At 52.0% G+C, this 19,466-nt stretch overlaps 1 protein-coding gene across 2 annotated transcripts; it reads right to left on the reverse strand.

The window, feature by feature from the left end:
• Positions 1-34: 34 nt before the first annotated feature.
• ALG1 (ALG1 chitobiosyldiphosphodolichol beta-mannosyltransferase) lies at positions 35-15,886 on the reverse strand. 2 transcript variants are annotated; one of them, XM_047780560.1, is made up of 13 exons: positions 15,653-15,886; positions 14,360-14,437; positions 14,152-14,255; positions 10,211-10,359; positions 7,668-7,757; positions 7,251-7,361; positions 6,225-6,346; positions 6,020-6,058; positions 5,611-5,670; positions 4,725-4,835; positions 3,114-3,228; positions 1,773-1,848; positions 35-780 (listed from the first exon to the last, which is right to left on the reverse strand). In XM_047780560.1, exons 1-13 carry the CDS (start codon positions 15,873-15,875, stop codon positions 649-651), a joined length of 1,410 nt encoding a protein of 469 aa, XP_047636516.1. In that variant the 5' UTR covers positions 15,876-15,886; the 3' UTR covers positions 35-648. The 2 variants fall into 2 exon arrangements, with proteins under 2 accessions (XP_047636516.1, XP_047636517.1); XM_047780561.1 differs by lacking the exon at positions 1,773-1,848.
• Positions 15,887-19,466: the final 3,580 nt, after the last annotated feature.

The raw sequence follows: 19,466 nt of genomic DNA on the forward strand, positions 1-19,466 counted from the left end.
TGAGCAAATCACCATAAATCATTAGAGATGAAAATTTAAGGCTCAGTGATAAGCATTTCATTTGTGCAAATAAAAACATACACAAAGTCTGTTTGTCCCCAGCCTGGACACACGTCCCTCAGGGAGCCAAGCCTGCTGTACACATGGGCGGTCTAACAACCCCTGCAGTGCAGTGGGCTGCATACCTGTTTCCAAGACAGAAATCAGAATGTCAGGGACACTACCTGACCTGTCGGATGCTGAGAAAGGCAGAAACAGCAGGAGACAAGAGGAACAAGGAGAAGCTGAAGATGCCACAAGCAAATAACAGGAAGGCCATAAGATTCGGGGGTGGGGGGGGATTCACAAGACTGAAAAAGAATACGAGTGAAGAGATTCAGCACCTCCAAAGAAACCAGGCAGAACCAGTTTGCCGGGCCACAAACCCAAAGATTAAAGTAACTTAATTCCCCTTCCTTTAAGCTGCCGTCCACCAGGCGGCGCTGCTCTACAGAGTTTGCCCGGGGACTGGCCAGCAGCGGAGGTGGCTGCGAGGAGAGGAGGGGACCAGACCGGCTTCTGGGGAGGAAGAGGGAGGGGAGGACGTCCGCGTGAGGGCCTTTCCACCAGTACAGACACTTCTGGGGTTTCTGTGGGCACCCCGAGGGGTCATGTGTCCGAAATCAAAGGAAGCACCGTCTGCTTCCAGCTCTCATCCCAGCGAAGCTGCTCTGACTCGCGGAGGTTCTCCCGGAACTGGTTCAGTTTGCCAGCAGGATCAGGAAACTTGGAGAGAAGCAACTAAGAGAAAAATAAAGGCAACAACTTACCTCCTCACCCTTCCCTCCCCTTCCCAGCTGCCACCCTGAGCTGCTCCTCCTCCTTCGGGCAGCCTAGGCTCCCCCACATCCCCCAGCCCCAGCTTCCAGGCCGGTGAGTCTGCTCAAACCATCACCGCACGTCCTGAACCACCACAGTCTCCAGAAGCCTCCAGCAGGCCTCCCGCCCCTACCCACTTCCACACCAGGCCCGGCTAACGAACCCTTCTCAACACAGCTGACCCCAGTGTCCCCAGGCAGCGAGACCCCTCCATCACCAGGCACAGGGGGGCCCTCACACCCAGGCCGTGCTCATCTCCTACTCGGCTCTGACCTGACAGCACAGCCGAGCTGCAGCATTCACCATCCACAGCCCGTGCCCTGCAGCAGCCCCCACCTCTGCCATGCTGCTCCTTCCACCAAGAGCACCCACCCCTCGGCCTCAGCCCAGCATCATCCTGCCCATGCTGAGAGCCAGGCAATGTCTGCTCTTCCCAGCTCTGCTAAACTAAGCCAGGTGTCTGCAGACTCCAGCCTGTGCGCCACAGGCCGCCCTCCACCTGTCTTTGCAAATAAAGTTTTACTGGAACACAGCCACACCCCTTCATCCACAGATTGTCAATGATGACAGTACTTTTTGTCATATGTAGTTAAGAAATCAGTATCCTTTGAAGATGCCCATCCATCGCCTAAGACTGGTCCAGGAAGCTCCCTTGATCCTCACTCCCTTCCCGGATCCAAACGCTCCCTAAATGCCACACACAGTCCACCTGGCTCTAGCGTCACCTGTGTGGTGTGGGCTCAGTAAACCCAGATGGCAGGTGGTGTGAGCCCTGATCCCCAGGCCCACCAGGGATCCAGGCCATGAGACCACCGCTCCCTCCCTCCGTCCGCTTTTCACCCAGACCCAGCCCAGGTCAGGAGCAAGGAATCTCCAAAACCTTGCAAGCCCCAGGCTGGAGGCAGACATGCTACCTGCAGCTGAGCTGCCAGCCCCTGCGCGTCCTCGAAGACCAGGCCGTTCTCCTCGTGTTTCACAAGCTCGTGTAAGCTGCGGAGACAAGGCGGGCTCTCTGGAAGCCGCAGGGAGGAGAGACAGTGGCCACCCAGGCCCCACCCACCTGCGGGCTAGGCTGGGGGTCAGGTCTGGGTTAGGGAGTCTGTTCTTAGATTTGGCATCCGGACAGAAAAAGAGCCCTGGAAGGATACACATTAAAAACCCGGAAGGTCCCACGTGGCTCAGCAGGTTAAGAACTCGACATTGTCTCTGCGAGGACGCAGGTTCAATCCCTGGCCTTGCTCAGTGGGCTAAGGATCCGGCATTGCTGCAAGTTGTGGTGTAGGTCACAGACGTGGCTCAGATCCCGCATTGCTGTGGCTGTGGTGCAGGCCGACAGCTGAAGATCCAATCTGAACCCTAGCCTGGGAGCTTCCATATGCTGCAAGTATGACTGTAAAAAGGAAAAAGGAAAAAAATTAAAATCCATACCAACTTGGGGAAGGAGGAGCAGTAAGGAGGTATTTGGACTTTCTGTGCTGCATGCTCTTTTCTTTGAGAACATGCTCGGTAAGTTCTGCTTTTTTTTTTTTTTTTTTTTAATTCCACGGCAGAGAAACCAGATACAAGACAACTCTGCTGGACACAGGCCTGGAGGTGATAAGGGGGCTGGCTGACCCCAACATGACCTGAGCCTGGGGTCTAACATCCTGGATTTCCCATGCGGAGGCTGGCCCCTCAGTGGGGCCACTGTCTCTAGAAGCTCTTCCAACACAGCCCCTTCCAGACACCCTCTCCTGCCCATCTTTGCCAGGAAGAGCGGAGACAGAATCACACTCACTTAACTGATCCGCATCCAACTACGTGAGCGCAGACAAAAGGGAGAGAAAAGAAAGGTCCACGTGAGTTGAAGGGCAAGTGCAGCGCAATCCTGCCCATGAGCAAAAGCCCCCACGTGGAGAATTTAAGGCTCGTAGCTTTGTGGTGGTTGTTTTGTTTTTTGGCTGCGCCCACGGCCTGTGGAAGTTCCCAGACCAGGGATGGAACCCGTGCTACAGCAGTGACAACACTGGATCCTTAACCACTAAGCCACAAGGGACTCCAAACTCAGAGCTTTCATCCAATATGAGCCCTAAGTGGGAGCCGCCCGGTCTGCAAGGGCTCCCGCTCCCTGTGGGTGGCTGAGCTGCCCCAACAACGCGGCCTCCAGGCAGGTCTCTGGGGCCGATTCTGACCGAGCTGGTCTCCCTGCCTCCTCCCCCCACCCCCAACTGCCGAGGCGAGACCCTGATCCAGGAAGACTGGGTTTCTGTTCCTACCACGGGAAGTTCACGGCGCACACGGGCAGGCAGCACCCGAACATGTCCACCACCTTCATGGGCAGGTCCAGGCCGCTGGAGGAGCGGTGCAGGCAGACGCCCAGGTCCGCCGACCCTGCAGGGTGAGCGTGAGGGTGAGGGGCCGTCAGTGCCAGCTGTGCACGCGGTGACCACACATCCCATGGGACTGTGGACCGAGGCCTTCGGGGAGGAGTGGAGAGGGGGTAATATCTCCCCCAACCCTGCAGATGACCGCCTGGAGTTGGCCCAGCAGCCTCGTGTGGGGCAGGGACACGGAGGTGCCTCCCACCTGCCACCCCAGCCACTCGGCCCTTTCTGAAAACTGCCCACCCTTCACCAAACCCCCTTTTACTCCTTAACCACGATGTGGTGATGTGGTTAGGGGGCGGGGGCTGATCATGCCTGCAGCATGTAGAAGCTCCAGGGCCAGGGATAGAACCCATGCCACGGCAGTGACAGTGCCAGATCCTTAACGGCTGCACCACCAGGGAACTCTCAACCAAGATAGATCTTAAAAGCTATAACAATTACTGCTCATAAGTTCAGAGTACCCTAAAAAGCAAAAAAAAAAAAAAAAACTGATTCAGAGGTTCTGCTTGGCATGATGGAACATTTAGGGAAGACACAGTCACGATAGTTGGACACCATGAATATAATTAGTGCCACTGGATTGCACACACTTGAAAATGGTTAAAATGGCAAATTTTGCTATGTATATTTTCTCTCAATAATAGAAAAGGAACCCAAAGCAGCCCCAATGGAACACCACGTGTCACCGAAGATCAGGCCAAGGACGCAACCCGGCGTTGTTCGGTGGGGTGGGCGCTCCCGCCTGCAGAGGAGCCCCCAAGACCGTGGACTGGCTGCTAAAGACCGAGGCCTTAGCGACCGACGGGCACCAAGCCAAGGGAGCAAGCCGGAAGGAGCTGGGCGGGCATCCTCCCTGAGCAAACCCACACTGTGTAACTCGACACCTCTCAGACTTGGGAAGTAGCCCCCACCCAAGCCCAGACCAGCCCTTCTGCCCAATGGAAGGGCAGGACTGACAGGAGGGCGTGGAGGCCTGGAGCATGCAGATTTGACCTTGGCATACAGCTCCGGGGCCCACCAGGCAGGGAGGAGCTGGCGCACCAGGAAACGGCCACGTGTCCAGGAGTCAGGGCCCAACCCAGCCTGAGGCCTGCGAGTGTAGGCCCCTGAGCAGAGAATGACTTTTTTTTTTTCCTTCTTCTTTTTACAGCCACATCTGCAGCATATGGACGTTCCCAAGCTAGGGATCAAATTGGAGCCATATCTGTGACCTACACCACAGCTCACAGCAACACCAACCAGATCCTTGACCCACTGAGTGATGCCAGGGACCGAACCGGCATCCTCATGGATAGTAGCTGGGTTCTTAACCCACTGAGCTACAATTGGAGCTCTGAAGATGGCTTTAAATCTTTAAAGGATTGTAAAAATAAAGACTAGGCCAAAGAGGCTGGTAAAAAACTTACTAAGCCTTTTCAGAAAACCTCTGTCCCCTGCCCTCAGTTACACCCATTTAAACCCCAGCCCGCTCCCCAGAGGCCTCCAGCCAGATGCTCTTACCTAGAAGCAAGGGGTAGTCCTGGGCCTCCAGCCACGGGGTACAGACCTGGATGTGCTGGAAGCGCTTCTGGCAGATGAGGTGGCTGTAATACTCCTTCAGTGGCCCCTTGCCTGGCAGAGAAGACCAGTCACTGTACCAGCCCACCCCTGGCCCCGTCCCAGAGCCCCAGGCCTGAGAAGCCCCTGCGAGGCCCACACTCGGCAACTCCAATCAGGCTCCCATCCAGCCCCTTCCAAAAACCCCCAGGAGTGTGCACGCCGACCAGAGATCACGGCCCTTCCCCCCAGCAGCTTGTGCCCAGCGGGCCTGAGGATGGGAACACGGTGGGATAAACTCTGGCCGGGAAGCACAGCACCCAATACAGCTTCTCTCACAGACTGCCCTATGCCCCGCACACTGCCCACCCCCCAAGGATGGCACAGCCTGAGAGGGGCGCTCCTGCCACCCCTGGGGACCCAGGGGGCGGGGTTGTCTAGGTGGGCCACTAGGGCCAGGACCCTCCTTCTCCACCCCAATCTTCTCTGCTTCTCTCCCCTTGCTGGGCAACTTTGGAAACAGTCTTACATTGGACAATGGACTCCTCTCATTTGTAACAACAACAAAAAGATGCTCGAAGACTACTGCAAAGAAAGCAGCTCGGCATCTCTCAGGTCATGATACCTGAGATGCAGATCTAGACTCTGCCCTGCTGGGAAGCCCTTCTGATCTCAGCCTCCCCTCTGCCAAGCTGTTGCAGAAAACCACGTGCCAGAGAACCAGGTGAGGATCAACCACACACACCATGTGCCTGACACGGGGAAGGCACCCATGACCAAGGTTATGGGTGTTCCGTCCACTCCACTGCCCCCACTGACTACGGGAACAGGCCCAGTCCCAGGTGGGTACCTGTTATAACACAGACCAGAGAAGGGAGGCTTTCTCCATCGTTGATCAGCTGTTCAAATTCTGTGTTGAAGAAATGAAATACGTGATAACTAGAAACCTGTATTCAGCCGAGAGAGGGGTTGACAGCATGGATGGGGGAGGGGAGGCGGGACGGGGAGGTCCAGGGAGTGGGGGAGGGGCACTGCTCCCAACCACTCCATCCCCCTCCTGGAGGCGGCCCTTCAGAGCGAGGCTGGTGGCTCGGGGACCCAAACAGAGAGTCAGGCCCGCCACCTGCACCCCGAGTCCTTGGGCCGGCCGCCCAGCGGCCCTGAGATCATGGCAGAGGACACCACACAAGGCCAGGCACGCATCTCCCAGCTCCACAGCCCCTGACAAGCCTGCCTCCTGATCACAGCCACACACCTACTTTCTAACGCTGCCAGCAAGATGGAAAAGTCTTCATCCTCTGGGAGAAAAGAGAACCAAGCGTCAGTGGCCAGTTTCTAGACATGTCCCCACCCAGCTCAGTGTACCCCCCCTTCTCCCTGGGGCCCCGCGCAGAAGACGCAGGCTGTGCCAGGGGCCTGTATGAAACCAAAGGGCCTGGGGGGAGGGGGGGGCAGTCCAGACACCTGTCCAGCTGGTGCTGCTGACCAACAGCGCTGGCCGCCCGTGAAGGTGGGTCACCACTGCCCTCTGGGCATCCCGCTCTGTGAAGGCCGACCGCTCCATGTCCGAGTCCGAGGGCTCTGAGCTGCAGGAGCAGAGACAGCCTGTGAGCTGCCACAGAGCAGGCCCTCAGGCCGCGGATGGCCATCTCCCGCCACAGCGAGGCCCACAGGCTCCCGGTGGTCAGTGTGCAGCCACATCAGAGCCACTAGGAGGCCCTACCACCCGAGGCCCACTTCTCTGTGTGAGCATGTATGCTAGGGAATCACAATAGTGGATAAAACCAACTCAGCTCCTGCCTCACAGGGCTCAAGGTTCTCAGCATCCCTCAAATTTTTTTTTTTCCATTTTTTCGCAGCCTGGCAGCCCATGGAGTTCCCAGGCCAGGGATCAGATCTAAGCCACAGTCTCGACCCAAGCCACAGCTGTGGCAACACCAAATCCTTAACCCACTGTGCCAGGCATCAAACCTGCATCCCAGAGCTCCCAAGACACCAATGATCCCGCTGCACCACAGCAGGAACGCCTCATCCCTCAACTTAAGAGGAGGCCGCTATGGCCCCTCCAACTGTCCCGGGCAACTCTCCTTAGCCCTGGGAGATGCCCAGAGAACACGCAGGTGCCCAGACCCTGCCAGAGGGTCAGGAACCACGGGCGGCGGGGGCGGGGGGAGGACACCCACAGCCCAGTGCAGGGCAAACACTTCCCTAAGGGCCAAGAGAGAACACTGCAGGCCTGGGGGCCGCACCATCCCTGCTGCAAAACTCAGCTCTGCTCTTGTAGCACAGAACCAGCCACGGACAACATGTAAATACATGTGCTGTGCTCTAATAAAACATCATTTACAAAAACAGGCAGCGGGCCCGCAGCCACAGGTTTGTCAGGCCTTGGGTTCGCGGATCCCTGGGTCTGCGGCAAGGAGATGGGGGAGGGGCCAGGTCACAACGACCATACAGAAGGCAGCTGAAGGCTGAGAACAGCCGACGTACCGGGCCCTGAATGCGGAGTAGATGCGGCTCAGCTTCATAAAGAGCTGGTGTTGCAGGTCCAAGGGCGTCTCTTTAAAGAAAGATGCCGGCTTGTCATAGACGGTCACAGCTCTGCAACGAGATCATGGTGGGGCTTTATGGAGGGTGGGAGAAAGGGTAAGGAATATAAGACCCAGAAGGATCTAGAAGGAGGATGTCTGGGGCTCCAAATCTCCGACAGGACACTTCCTTCCTTCTTGGGGAGGCGCAGAGAGAAGTCCTAACATGCAAACTGCCTGCACCATGTGGCTGGCCGGGAAAGAAACGCCCTCAGCCTCCCCAAGCCAGCAACAACCTCCTGGAGCTCCCGATGCCTTGGCAACACGACACAGCAGCCAACCGTGCTGGGAGGGGCCCCTTGCCTCCTGAGGCCCTTACTTGATGCCCCAGTTCTCTGCCAGGTCTTCCCGCATCGCGTTGGTCACACACAGGTTCAGGTGGGACAGGCGGCCACAGAGCTTCTCGTACCTGAAAAGACATGTCAGTGGTCAGCCCGGAGCTGGGCTGGGCACCCCTACCCCAGCGCCATGTACTTCTGCACCTTCTCATAGAGAAGAGGCTGCAGAGCTGGGGTCTCCCAAATTCTTCCCAGTGCCTGCTCTGAACGCTGCCTGTACTATTCTCTCCTTCACACCTTTCTTTAAATCATATTGTTCTCCGGCTTAAATACAATTGCTTTCATGGGAAACCGTTTATCACCACAGAAGGGAAAATCCAGTCTCTCCTGCCATGAAAGAAGAAGAAATACAATAAAGGCCTCGTTATCAAATCTCAGCCACATGGCGCTATTCCCTGCAATGGCTGTGGGGCTGAGGCTCGCTCCCCATGTGTGACCAGGGGAGTTTAGCTAATGTCAGCGGGGCATTAGCAACAGATTAGCTCCAAACTGAGACTCAAGCCCTGATGACAGGGAAGAACTGAAAGAGAACTGGAAACGAAAGGGGTGACGGAACACGTGTGGGTCCCACGGGCTGTTCCTTACTCAGGATGCAAGGAAAGCCTCCAGAGCTGGACTGCCTGGGCCTGAATTTTGGAGCCCACGCTTCCCAGCTGTGTGGTAAGGGACATGAGGACGCTCAGCCTGGGGTCCCAGTTTATAAAAACAGAGTGATTCACAACAGCCAAGACAGGGAAACAACCTAAATGTCCATCAACGGATAACTGGATTAAGAAGATGTGGTATATATACACAATGGAATACTACGTAGCCATAAAGAACAACGAAATAATGCCATCTGCAGCAACATGGGTGCAGCTAGCGACTCTCATACTAAGTAAGTCAGAAAGAGAAAGACAAATACCACATGATATCACTTATATCTGGAATCTAATATATGGCACAAATGAACCTTTCCACAGAAAAGAAAATCATGGACTTGGAGAACAGACTTGTGGTTGCCAAGGGGGAGGGGGACGGAGTGGATGGACTGGGACTCTGGGGTTAACAGATGCAGACTCCTGCCTTTGGAATGGATGAGCCATAAGATCCTGCTGTGTAGCCCTGGGAACTATATCTAGTCACTTATAGTGGAGCATGATAATGTGAGAAAAAGGAATGTATACATGTATGTGTGACTGGGTCACCTTGCTGAACAGTAGAAAACTGATAGAACACTGTAAACCAGCCATAATGAAGAAAATAAAAATTGCTTTTCAGGAGTTCCCGTTGTGGCTCAGTTGTTAACGAATCCGACTAGGAACCATGAGGTTGCGGGTTCGATCCCTGGCCATGCTCAGTGGGTTAAGGATCTGGCATTGCCATGAGCCGTGGTGTAGGTCACAGACGCAGCTCGGATCCCGCACTGCTATGGCTGTGGTGTAGGCCAGCAGCTATGGCTCCGATTCGACCTCTAGCCTGGGAACCTCCATATGCTGCAGGAACAGCCCAAGAAATGGCAAAAAGGACAAAAAAAAAATTGCTTTTCATTAAAAAAAGAAATATGGTCATTAAGGATGCTACCAGTGGGTACTCAGAAACAATGTAGACATGTACGTGTGGCTGGGTCACCCTGCTTGCTGCACAGCAGAAAACTGACAGAACGCTGTAAACCACCTATCATGGGAAAAATAAAAATCATTAGAAAAATAAAATAACAGCAATAAAACCAATCTAATTAAACCCAATAAAAGAACAAAAATAAAAATAAATAAGAACAGAGTGATTGCACGACACCGTCACTTGGGGGGCCGTGGAGACCGAATGGGATAAAGGTCTTGGCCTGAAACCTGGCACGCGGCCTGGCACGCAGCCTGGCACACGGCCGTGACCTCCACCCACAAATGCCCTTCAGGGAAAAGGCCCCAGCCAGCCAGTGGCTTGAGGCTGCAAGTCCACACGGAGGAGACACTTCTGCCTCCCAGTCTAACGTGCTCCCCAGGGCCTTCTTCCCTCTCCAGCTTCATCGGCTGCAGCACCCCTGGTTTTCATTTGGGGATCTGGTCTGGGTGCACCAAGGACCCCAGCTCTTCAGTGCAGCACTTGTCCCAGACCTGAGACAATGGGGTATCGAAGCCCCCCAGGCTCAGGGAGGGTCAGAGGACACCAGGGAGCAGGAGCCGATCAGAGGCCTGCTCTCTCCACTGAACCTGATGGGTGGGGAGGAGGGTGGGAGCAGCTCCCAGAGCCTGAGAAACACCTCCAGGAGGGAACGTGGAGAGAGGGATGGGGGCTCCTGAGGACGCCCTTCCCAAGCACAGAGTCTGCCATTTCTCCAGACTTTCAGTTTCAGGGGCTAACCGATGCCCTCCTTGGCTCAGCTCTGTTTCCATCGCCTGTAACATGCGTCAGCCCAACTCCCCAGCCCTGCCCGCACCCCCGCCCCCAGAGCACATGGGGAACAAGCTCCCCCGGGTTTCCACACTGGCCCTTCCTTCTGCCACAGTTCGGGGTCGGAGTCTGCACCCTCCTCCCAGACCCTCACCACTTGGCCAGCAGAACGAGGCGGTGACCGGGGCCGTGCACCAGCCCCATAATGGAGTAGCCATAGTTGTGCCAGTCGATGACGAGCTTGCTCCCGCAGAGGCAGGCCGCGAACCAGCAGACGGCAATGGCAGGCAGGCCTGGAGGGTTCTGGGAAAGAGAGACTTGGATGAAGAAGAGGAAACCAGACCACACGGTTCCGAATAAACCAAGCAAGAGTCGCAACATATACGTCAAAGAGTTAATTATCTTCACAGAGCTCTTGATAATCGAGAAGCAGAAGGAAGACCCTCTTTCTGGCCAAAAGGTTTAAGTCATAAAAAAAAAAAAAGGTGACTAACCTTAAAAGTCCAAGATCATTGATATCCTCGATGAAAAATGGAGCAAAGAGGTACCATTTTCCACCTATCATAAGAGAAACTCTAAAACATTTAGCAAGGCCTGGTGGTAGTGAGGTGGGGGGGGAGAGGCCTCCCCACTGAGTGGGGGACAAACTGGCCCAGCCTTACTCCAGGACTAACCGAGAACACATCACAACATTTTATTTGTTTACTTATTTATTTTTGTCTTTTTGCCTTTTCTAGGGCCACTCCCTCAGCATATGGAAGTTCCCAGGCTAGGGCTCTAACTCCCATACATCACAACATTTTAACAGTACATGGAGAAGTTCCCGTGTCGTGGCGCAGCAGAGACAAATCCGACTAGGAACCATGAGGTTGTGGGTTCAATCCCTGGCCTCGCTGAGTGGGTTAAGGATCTGGCGTTGCCATGAGCTGTGGTGTAGGTTGCAGATGAGGCTCAGATCCTATGTTGCTGTGGCTCTGGCGTAGGCTGGAGGCTGTAGCTCTGACTGGACCCCTAACCTGGGAATGTCCGCATGCCGCAGGTACAGCCCTAAAAAGAAAAAGAAAAGGGCATGGAGGAGTTCCCTGGTGGGCTAGCTGTTAAGGATCTGGCATTGTAGGGAGTTCCCGTCGTGGCTCAGTGGTTAACCAATCTGACTAGGAACCATGAGGTTGCGGGTTCGATCCCTGGCCTTGCTCAGTGGGTTAAGGATCCGTGTAGGCCGGCGGCCACAGCTCCAATTCAACCCCTAGCCTGGGAACCCCCATATGCTGCGAGAAGCGGCCCAAGAAATGGCAAAAAGACCAAAAAAAAAAAAAAAAGGATCTGACATTGGCACTGCTATGGCTCAGGTTACTGCTGTGGTGCGCAGGTTCAGTCCTGGCCCAGGAACTTCCACATGCCGTGGGCATGGCTCCCACCATGGTGCAACAGGATCCCTACAGCATCAGGAACCAGGTTTGACCCCCACCCAGTCCAGCACAATGGGTTGAAGGATCCCAAGTTACCGCAGCTGTGGTGTAGGTCACAACAGCAGCACAGATCTGACCCTTGGCCCAGGAACTCCATACACCACAGCATGACCAAAAAAAATTTAATTAAAAAATAAAAAATAGGAGTTCCCGTCGTGGCGCAGTGGTTAACGAATCCGACTAGGAACCATGAGGCTGCGGGTTCGGTCCCTGCCCTTGTTCAGTGGGTTAACGATCCGGCATTGCCGTGAGCTGTGGTGTAGGTTGCAGACGCGGCTCGGATCCCGCGTTGCTGTGGCTCTGGTGTAGGCCAGTGGCTACAGCTCCAATTCAACCCCTAGCCTGGGAACCTCCATATGCCGCAAGAGCAGCCCAAGAAATGGCAAAAAGACAAAAATAAATAAATAAATAAATTTAAAAAATAAAATAAAATAAAAAATAGACGTTTCCGTGTAGCTGAATGGAAACAAACTGCATGAGGATGCGGGTTCAATCCCTGGCCTCGTTCAGTGGGTTAAGGATCCAGCACTGCCTCAAGCTGCAGTGTAGGTCTCAGACATGGCTTGGATCTGTCCTTTCTGTAGCTGCGGCATAGGGTGGCAGCTGCAACTCCAATTCAAAACCTAGCCTGGGAATTTCCATGTGTCACACGTGTGGCCCTAAAAAGCAAAAAAATAAACAAATAAAATAAAAATGAAAATTAAAAATACATAATTTTTTGGTGTGTTTTTTAGGGCCCACCGCAGCATAATAAATAATTTAAAATTTAAAAAATCAAAAATAGGGCTCCCTGATGGCTCAGCATATTAAGGATCTGGTGTTGTCACTGCTGTGGCTCTTGTTATAGCTGTGGCACAGGTTCAGGCCCTGGCCCAGGAACTTCCACATGCCAAGGGCAGGGCCAAATAAATAAATAAATACTACTAATCATTAAAAATAAAAATAAAAAATTTAAAAATAAAAATAAAGGGAGTTCCCATCGTGGCTCAGTGGTAATGAACCCAACTAGCGTCCATGAGGATGTGGATTCGATCCCTGGACTTGCTCAGTGGGTTAAGGATCCAGTGTTGCCATGAGCTATGGTGTAGGCTGGCAGCTGCAGCTCTGATTCAACCCCTAGCCTGGGAATTTTCATATGTCTCAGGTGCAGCCCTCAAAAAATAAAAATACATAAAAACAAAAAATAAAAATTAACTAAAATTTTCAAATATGTTTTTTTAAGGGCATGGACTCTGGAATTCCCAATGTGGCTCAGCAGAAATGAATCCAACTAGGAACCATGAGGTTTCGGGTTCGATCCCTGACCTCACTCAGTGGGTTAAGGATCCAGCGTTGCCATGAGCTATGGTGTAGGTCACAGACACAGCTTGGAACTGGCATTGCTGTGGCTGTGGTATAGGCCGGCAGCTGTAGCTCCGATTTGACCCCTAGCCTGGGAATCTCCATATGCCACAGGTATAGCCCTAAAAAGCAAAAAAATTAAAAAATAAAAATAAAAGATAATTAAGTGCATGGACTCTGATCAGGCATTTCCATCCCTAGGAATTTACCCCAAGAAGAATCCAGACCCATGCGAAAGACACACGTTCACTGATGCTCTCTGTCACACTATTTGTAAAAGTAAAAAAAATCGGTAAGAATCTAAGTGTCCATTGGAGAAGAGACTTGTGGCTGCCTGATGGGAGGGGGAGGGAGTGGGAGGGATGGGGAGCTTGGGCTTATCAGACACAACTTAGAATAGATTTACAAGGAGATCCTGCTGAATAGCATTGAGAACTTTGTCTAGATACTCATGTTGCAACAGAAGAAAGGCTGGGGGAAAAATGTAATTGTAATGTATACATGTAAGGATAACCTGACCCCCTTGCTGTACAGTGGGAAAAAAAAAAAAAAAAAAGAATCTAAGTGTCCATTAAGACCAAAAAAAAAAAAGAGGTTCGACTAAGTAAATACATTAGGTACTCTAATCACATGTCAAGATACAACACCGCCAATTAAAAGGAGTTTCTCTGTCTTAAAAAGCAGTATAGGGAAGAGATTAAGAGTATAAATCCAGAACCAGAGTGACAACCAGAGTCAGTGATTCAAATCCTGACTCCAGCACTTCCTAGGTGTGTATGTCGACGTTACTTGATGTTACTTACAAAACCTCTCTGTGTCTAGGTTTCCTCTCTTTTTTTTTGGCAGCACCCACAGCATGTGGAAGTTCCCAGACCAGGGATCAAACCCTCTCAGCAGCTGCAGCCTGCTCCACAGCTGCATCAACACCAGATCCTTAACCTACTGCACCACAAGGGAACTTCCTAGGTCCTCATTTTCAAATGTAGGTAATATGAGAACCTACTCCTTATGAATGTTGTAAAGAATTAAATGAGATAATGTACGTAAAACATTTAGCTAAGTAGAAAGTACAATATAATCTGTAATGACACTGAAAAATAAAAGGCATGGGTACCATAAATCGAATGAACACATACCAGAGGCTCCTACTCATGTTTTTAAAAGTTTTTACACACTTACACATGAACATGCAGTTTATTCACCAATTTGGACTTTTTTAAAAACCGGAAACTAAAGAAAACTGCTCACAGTTGTTCTCACAGTGGGAGGCAGAGCTACCACGTACCTGGAGAAAGATGTAGGCGGCTGGATCCCTGCACATCAACTTCCACAGCAAGTGCACTGCCTGAAATACAACTTTGACTCCATACTGGAGAATGTGGGGCCCAACTGCAAGTCAGAAGACAGCTCTCACTAGTAAAGGAGTTCTTGGCAATTTGCAGATACATACACACACAGAGACTCAGACAAATCTGAAGTTAACTGCTTCCTACCTGTAAGTCTCGGAAGTTCTGTCAAACTCACAATCTGAATTCTGTCGCTCTGCAAGAGCTCCTCACGGGGTCTGGAGTCTGAAAAGAAGGTCCACCTTTAATGTGCTGAACAAGACAATCTAAGTTAACATCAGGTGATCCCACACCCCAGGCTAAACAGGGAAGAGTTTTGGAAAGTGAGACTTTCCCAAACCTGTCTCTGTTCTTCAGTAGCCAGAACAGAGAATGACGCCAGCTGTCCAGATTCCACTAGACCACCCACAGAGGGTCAGCTGGAATCCTATCTACTTTTATGTAACAGTGTCTGGAACACAGTAGGCACTCAAGCTGATCTAGATTCCCTGGGTAGTAGAATTATCACACCACAGAGAAACACCTAGAAAGTCTCACTCCAACCCCTCGCCCTGGGATAGCAGACTAAACAGGGGCCACAGAGTTCCCGTCGTGGCTCAGCAGAAACAAATCTAACTAGCATCCATGAGGATGCAGGTTCGAGCCCTGGCCTCGCCCAGTGGGTTAAGGATCCGGCCTTGCCCTGAGCTGCGGTGTAGGTCGCAGAGGAGGCTCGGATCTGACGTTGCTGTGGCTGTGGTGTAGGCTGGCAGCTACAGCTCCAGTTTGACCCCTAGCCTGGGAAACTCCATATGCCGAGGGCACAGCCCTAAAAAGACTCAGTAAATAAATAAATAAATAAATAAATAAATACAGGGGCCAGAGGCAACCGGAGCTATTCCTGCTTTTCGCTGATGGGGGTTGAGCTACCCTCTAAAGATGTCAAGGCGGAGTAAGATGGAGAAGCAGACACCCCTCCCCCTGCACACTGAGAGAAAAAGCTGGACATGATGGGAAAATGAAACATCTCCTGCCTACAAAGCTCTGCCCTGAGGGTGAGGAATGGAGAGGAGAAAAGCTGCCTGTCGGTTCAGACACAGCCCGACAAGAGTAGTTTCAGAGATGCGGTTACCAGCACGGGCCCGGAAGTCACATGCACCTGGATAGCAGTCCATTTTATCACCTACAGGAGAATGATCAAGTGAGACTGTTCACTGAGTGCATTTAGTTTAGCACAGTCGTGGCATATGGCAGGCGTTAGATTTATGCTGACTCTTCCTAGTGACCCACCCCGCAGAGGATGGACAGAAACCTGACAACAGCTGTGCAAGCCAGGATGCGGCTGGGCCAATGTCAGAGAGCTGCTGGAGGAAGAGAGAAAAGGGGCGCCCCTACCTCAGCCCCGTGGGGACAAAAGCTGAGGGTGCAGCCTCCCTCCCAGACCCCAGCCCCTGCACTCACTGCAGAACCCCAGGAGGGTCACGGAGAAGCCGTTCTTGGCCAGCGACAGCGCGTGGTACTGCATGCGAGGGCTGCGGCCCAGGTCGCCCAGCACCACGACCATCACGTGTCGGGACGCGCGCCCCCACCGCCAGCGCTTCCACGCCACCAGCAACAGCAGCAGCAGCAGCAGCAGCGGCAGGGTTACGGATACCGCCAGCAGAGCGACGCTGGAGGCCGCCATCTTGGCGGGCCGGCAACCGTCACGTGACCGCGCAGCCGCAGACCGAGCCTCCGAGACGGGCGGAGAAAAGGGAGGCTGGACGTGGTTCCCCAGGCAGGGGCCCGCGGAACCGCGGAGGAGCCTCCGGGAGGCCGAGATTTAGAGCTATTACGGCAAAGCTGTCACTCCGTGGGGATCTAGGAACATGTGTTTCTTTGAAGTTCAATAGACAGTGAGATAACAGTTTGGATGAAACTCAAGCATAATATTGAGAAAGGAGGCCAGAGGCTCGAGTGCACACCGGACAGTTCCATTATAAAAGCAAAACTGTTCTTTTCTGTTAGAAATCAGAGGTGACCTGCCTGGGAGGGTGGGGGAGTAAGTGGGAGGGAGGCAGTAGGGACCTGGTTGTGTCATAGTATGTTTCTTTTTCTTTTTTGTCTTTTTAGGGCACCCCTGGCATATGGAGGTTCCCAAGCTAGGGGTCTAATCAGAGCTACAGCTGCCACCCTCCGCCACAGCAATGCCAGATCCCAGCCGCGTCTGCCACCTACACCACAGCTCACGACAACACCGGCTCCTCAACAACCCCTAACCTCATGGTTTCTAGTCGGATTCGTTTCCGCTGAGCCACGATGTAAACTCCTGTAATGATTTTAAGTATCCGTAGTAAGAAGGGAAAATTTCCCCACTGACCCTCCCATTTCACCTCCCAAAGTAGCGACACTGAAGAGTTCTGTGTGACAGCTTTTTGACTTTGAAAGGGGTCCCCTTGAAGCTACCCCACTGCCCTCACCTTGGGAGCTGCCCCAGAACCTGCAGGGACCCTAGAACCCAGCTCAGAACTTGGCACATGTCTCATTAGCTTCTCACAATAGCTCAGTGACTCCTCTTTTTACAGGTAAGGACACTGAAGTTCACACATTCGTGAGCGTACCGCAGAGGCAGGGCTGGAAACCGAGTTGAACAGGATAAGGAAGGACGAGTAAATATGTATAGGTGGAGGGATGGACAGACAGAGACCTGCCTTCGTTTGCATGTACCCTGCCCACTCCCCTCCCCCGCCCCTTTTGGGACAGGGCTGGGATCCCCAGACCTTGACCTCACCGGATCCTTAATCTTAGGCAGATTGCTTTCCTGACCTGTAAACTAAGGAAGAGGGACCTCAGACCTCTGAGAGCCCCTCTTGCTCTGATGATCTAACAGGATAAAGACCAGGTGCTACAGCTGTGACACACCGGGAGTAAATGCCCCTGCCCAAAAGGTGAACCCCTAGTTAAGGAAGGAGCTGGGATTGATTCTGTCGGGAGAGAGAGGCAAGATGCATCACTAGCCAGTCCTGCTCGGCCTGCTTGCCGGCTTGGCTTGCTTCACACATGAAATTTAATCCTTCCAGAGGTCAAGAGGGTATTGTTCCCCTGGCAAAGACAGGAGGCTGAACCCTGGCAGAATTACCCAACAGTTAAGATGTGGACTCAAGTGTTGGAGTCCCTGAGCCACCATGTACCAGCTGTGACACAGGGGGTCATAAGTCACTTACCCCCCCACCCCGAGCCTCAGATTTTAAGGTATAAAAGAAGATAAGAATAGTACCCACTTCAGGAGTTGTTATAAGCATTAACAGACGTGATGACAGTCATTCTCAGTGGCACACCCAGGAGAGCAAAAAATGGTTCTTGGGGAATCAAAGAAAAACTTAACAAAAACAAAATACAGTATATCTGTTGTATTAAAATTTTCACCTGAGTTCTGGACAAACACTGTACACAGGGTACCCACTTGCATGGCTAGTGGTTGTAGCAGAAAGAAGCCTGGCAGATCTTCAATACGTTAAACATAGAGTTACCACGTGACCCAGTCATTGCACTCCTAGGTATATAAACAAAACCCATAAATATTTATTTCAACATTATTCACAATAGCAGAAAGATGGAAACAATTCAAATATCCATCAGCTGATGAATGGATAAATGTGATCTATCCATACAATGGAATATTATTCAGGCATAAAAAGGAAGGGAGCACTGATTCATGCTGCAACATGCATGAACTTTGGGAGCATGTGCTTGGTAAAAGAAGGCAGACACAAAAGGTCACATGTTGTATGAGTCTATTTCTGTGAAATATCAAGAACAGGCAAATCCATGGAACCAGAAAGCTGATGGTGGTTGCCAGGGCCTAGCGTCAGGGGAATGAGGAGTGGCTGCTAAGAGGTGTGGGGTTTCCTTTTGGGGTGATGAAAATACTCCAGACTTAGACAGTGGTGGTGTGGGCACAACTCTGTGAATATTCTGTAAAAGACACTGCTACAGAGTTCCCTTGTGGCACAGTAGGTTAAGACCCAGTGTTGTTACTGAAGCGGCCTGGATTGCTGTTGTGACGAGGGTTCAATCCCTGGCCCAGAAAATTCCACATGTCATGGGCAAGGCCAAAAAAAAGACATTGGGAGTTCCCGTCATGGCGCAGTGGTTAACGAATCCGACTAGGAACCATGAGGTTGCAGGTTCGATCCCTGGCCTCACTCAGCGGGTTAAGGATCTGGCGTTGCCGTGAGCTGTGGTATAGGTGGCGGGCGCAGCTCGGATCCTGCGTTGCTGTGGCTCTGGCTTAGGCTGGCAGCTACAGCTCTGATTCGACCCCTAGCCTAGGAACCTCCATATGCCGCAGGAGCAGCCCAAGAAATGGCAAAGACAAAAAAAAAAAAAAAAAAAAGACCTTGCTGAATTATACACTTTAAAAGGGCATGCGAATTATATCTCAATAAAGCTATTACCTTTAAATGTTCAGAGAAGCTTCTTAAAAGGCTGGGGAAGGAAAAGAATGAAAAAAAATAAAAAAGAGTTCCCATTGTGGTTCAGCAGGTTAAGAATCCAAATAGTGTCTATGAGGATGTGAGTTCAATCATGGGCCTTGCTCAGTGGATTAAGGATCCAGCATTGCTGCAAGCCGTGGCATAAGTCGAACATGTGGCTCAGATCTGCTGTTACTGCGGCTCTGATGTAGGCCAGCAGCTGCAACTCTGATTTGACCTATAGTCTGGGCACTTCCATATGCCTAAAGTGCAGCCCTAAAAAAGAAAGAGAGAGAGAGAGAAGGAAAAAAGGAAAGAAAGAAATGAGAAAACCTGACCTGGAGTCTGCCCATGAAGAGCATCGGATGCACATTTTGGTGGTGGCATTTTTTATTATTTTTACAGATCTGTAATGTCTTAACTGAAACCCAGGGGCCAGGTATGTTTCTGAACGCAGAATTTTTTGGATTTCAGGAGGGTCATATGGCACACACATAGTAGTCCCAGCAAGGTTCGGGGCAGCACCCAGTACTGCAACAGTGACACTGCCACCTGGAAACAGATGGACTTTCATGGTGAGTGAGCTGCGTGGGGGCACGAAGTCCTCACTGTCCCATATGGGACACAAGAAGCACACACGGCTGTGGGCTCGAGCTGAGACGAACCTGAGCTGAAATGCACCTCGAGTGTAAAATACTCCCCAGATTTCAAAGACTTTGTAGGAAAAGAAATAATACTTAAAAAGGAATGCAGGAGTTCCCTTGTGTCACAGCAGGTTAAGGATTCAGCATTGTCACTGCAGCGGCTTCGGTCCCTGGCCT

Source organism: Phacochoerus africanus, chromosome 5, assembly GCF_016906955.1.
Source record: "Phacochoerus africanus isolate WHEZ1 chromosome 5, ROS_Pafr_v1, whole genome shotgun sequence".
Lineage (NCBI taxonomy): Eukaryota > Metazoa > Chordata > Mammalia > Artiodactyla > Suidae > Phacochoerus > Phacochoerus africanus.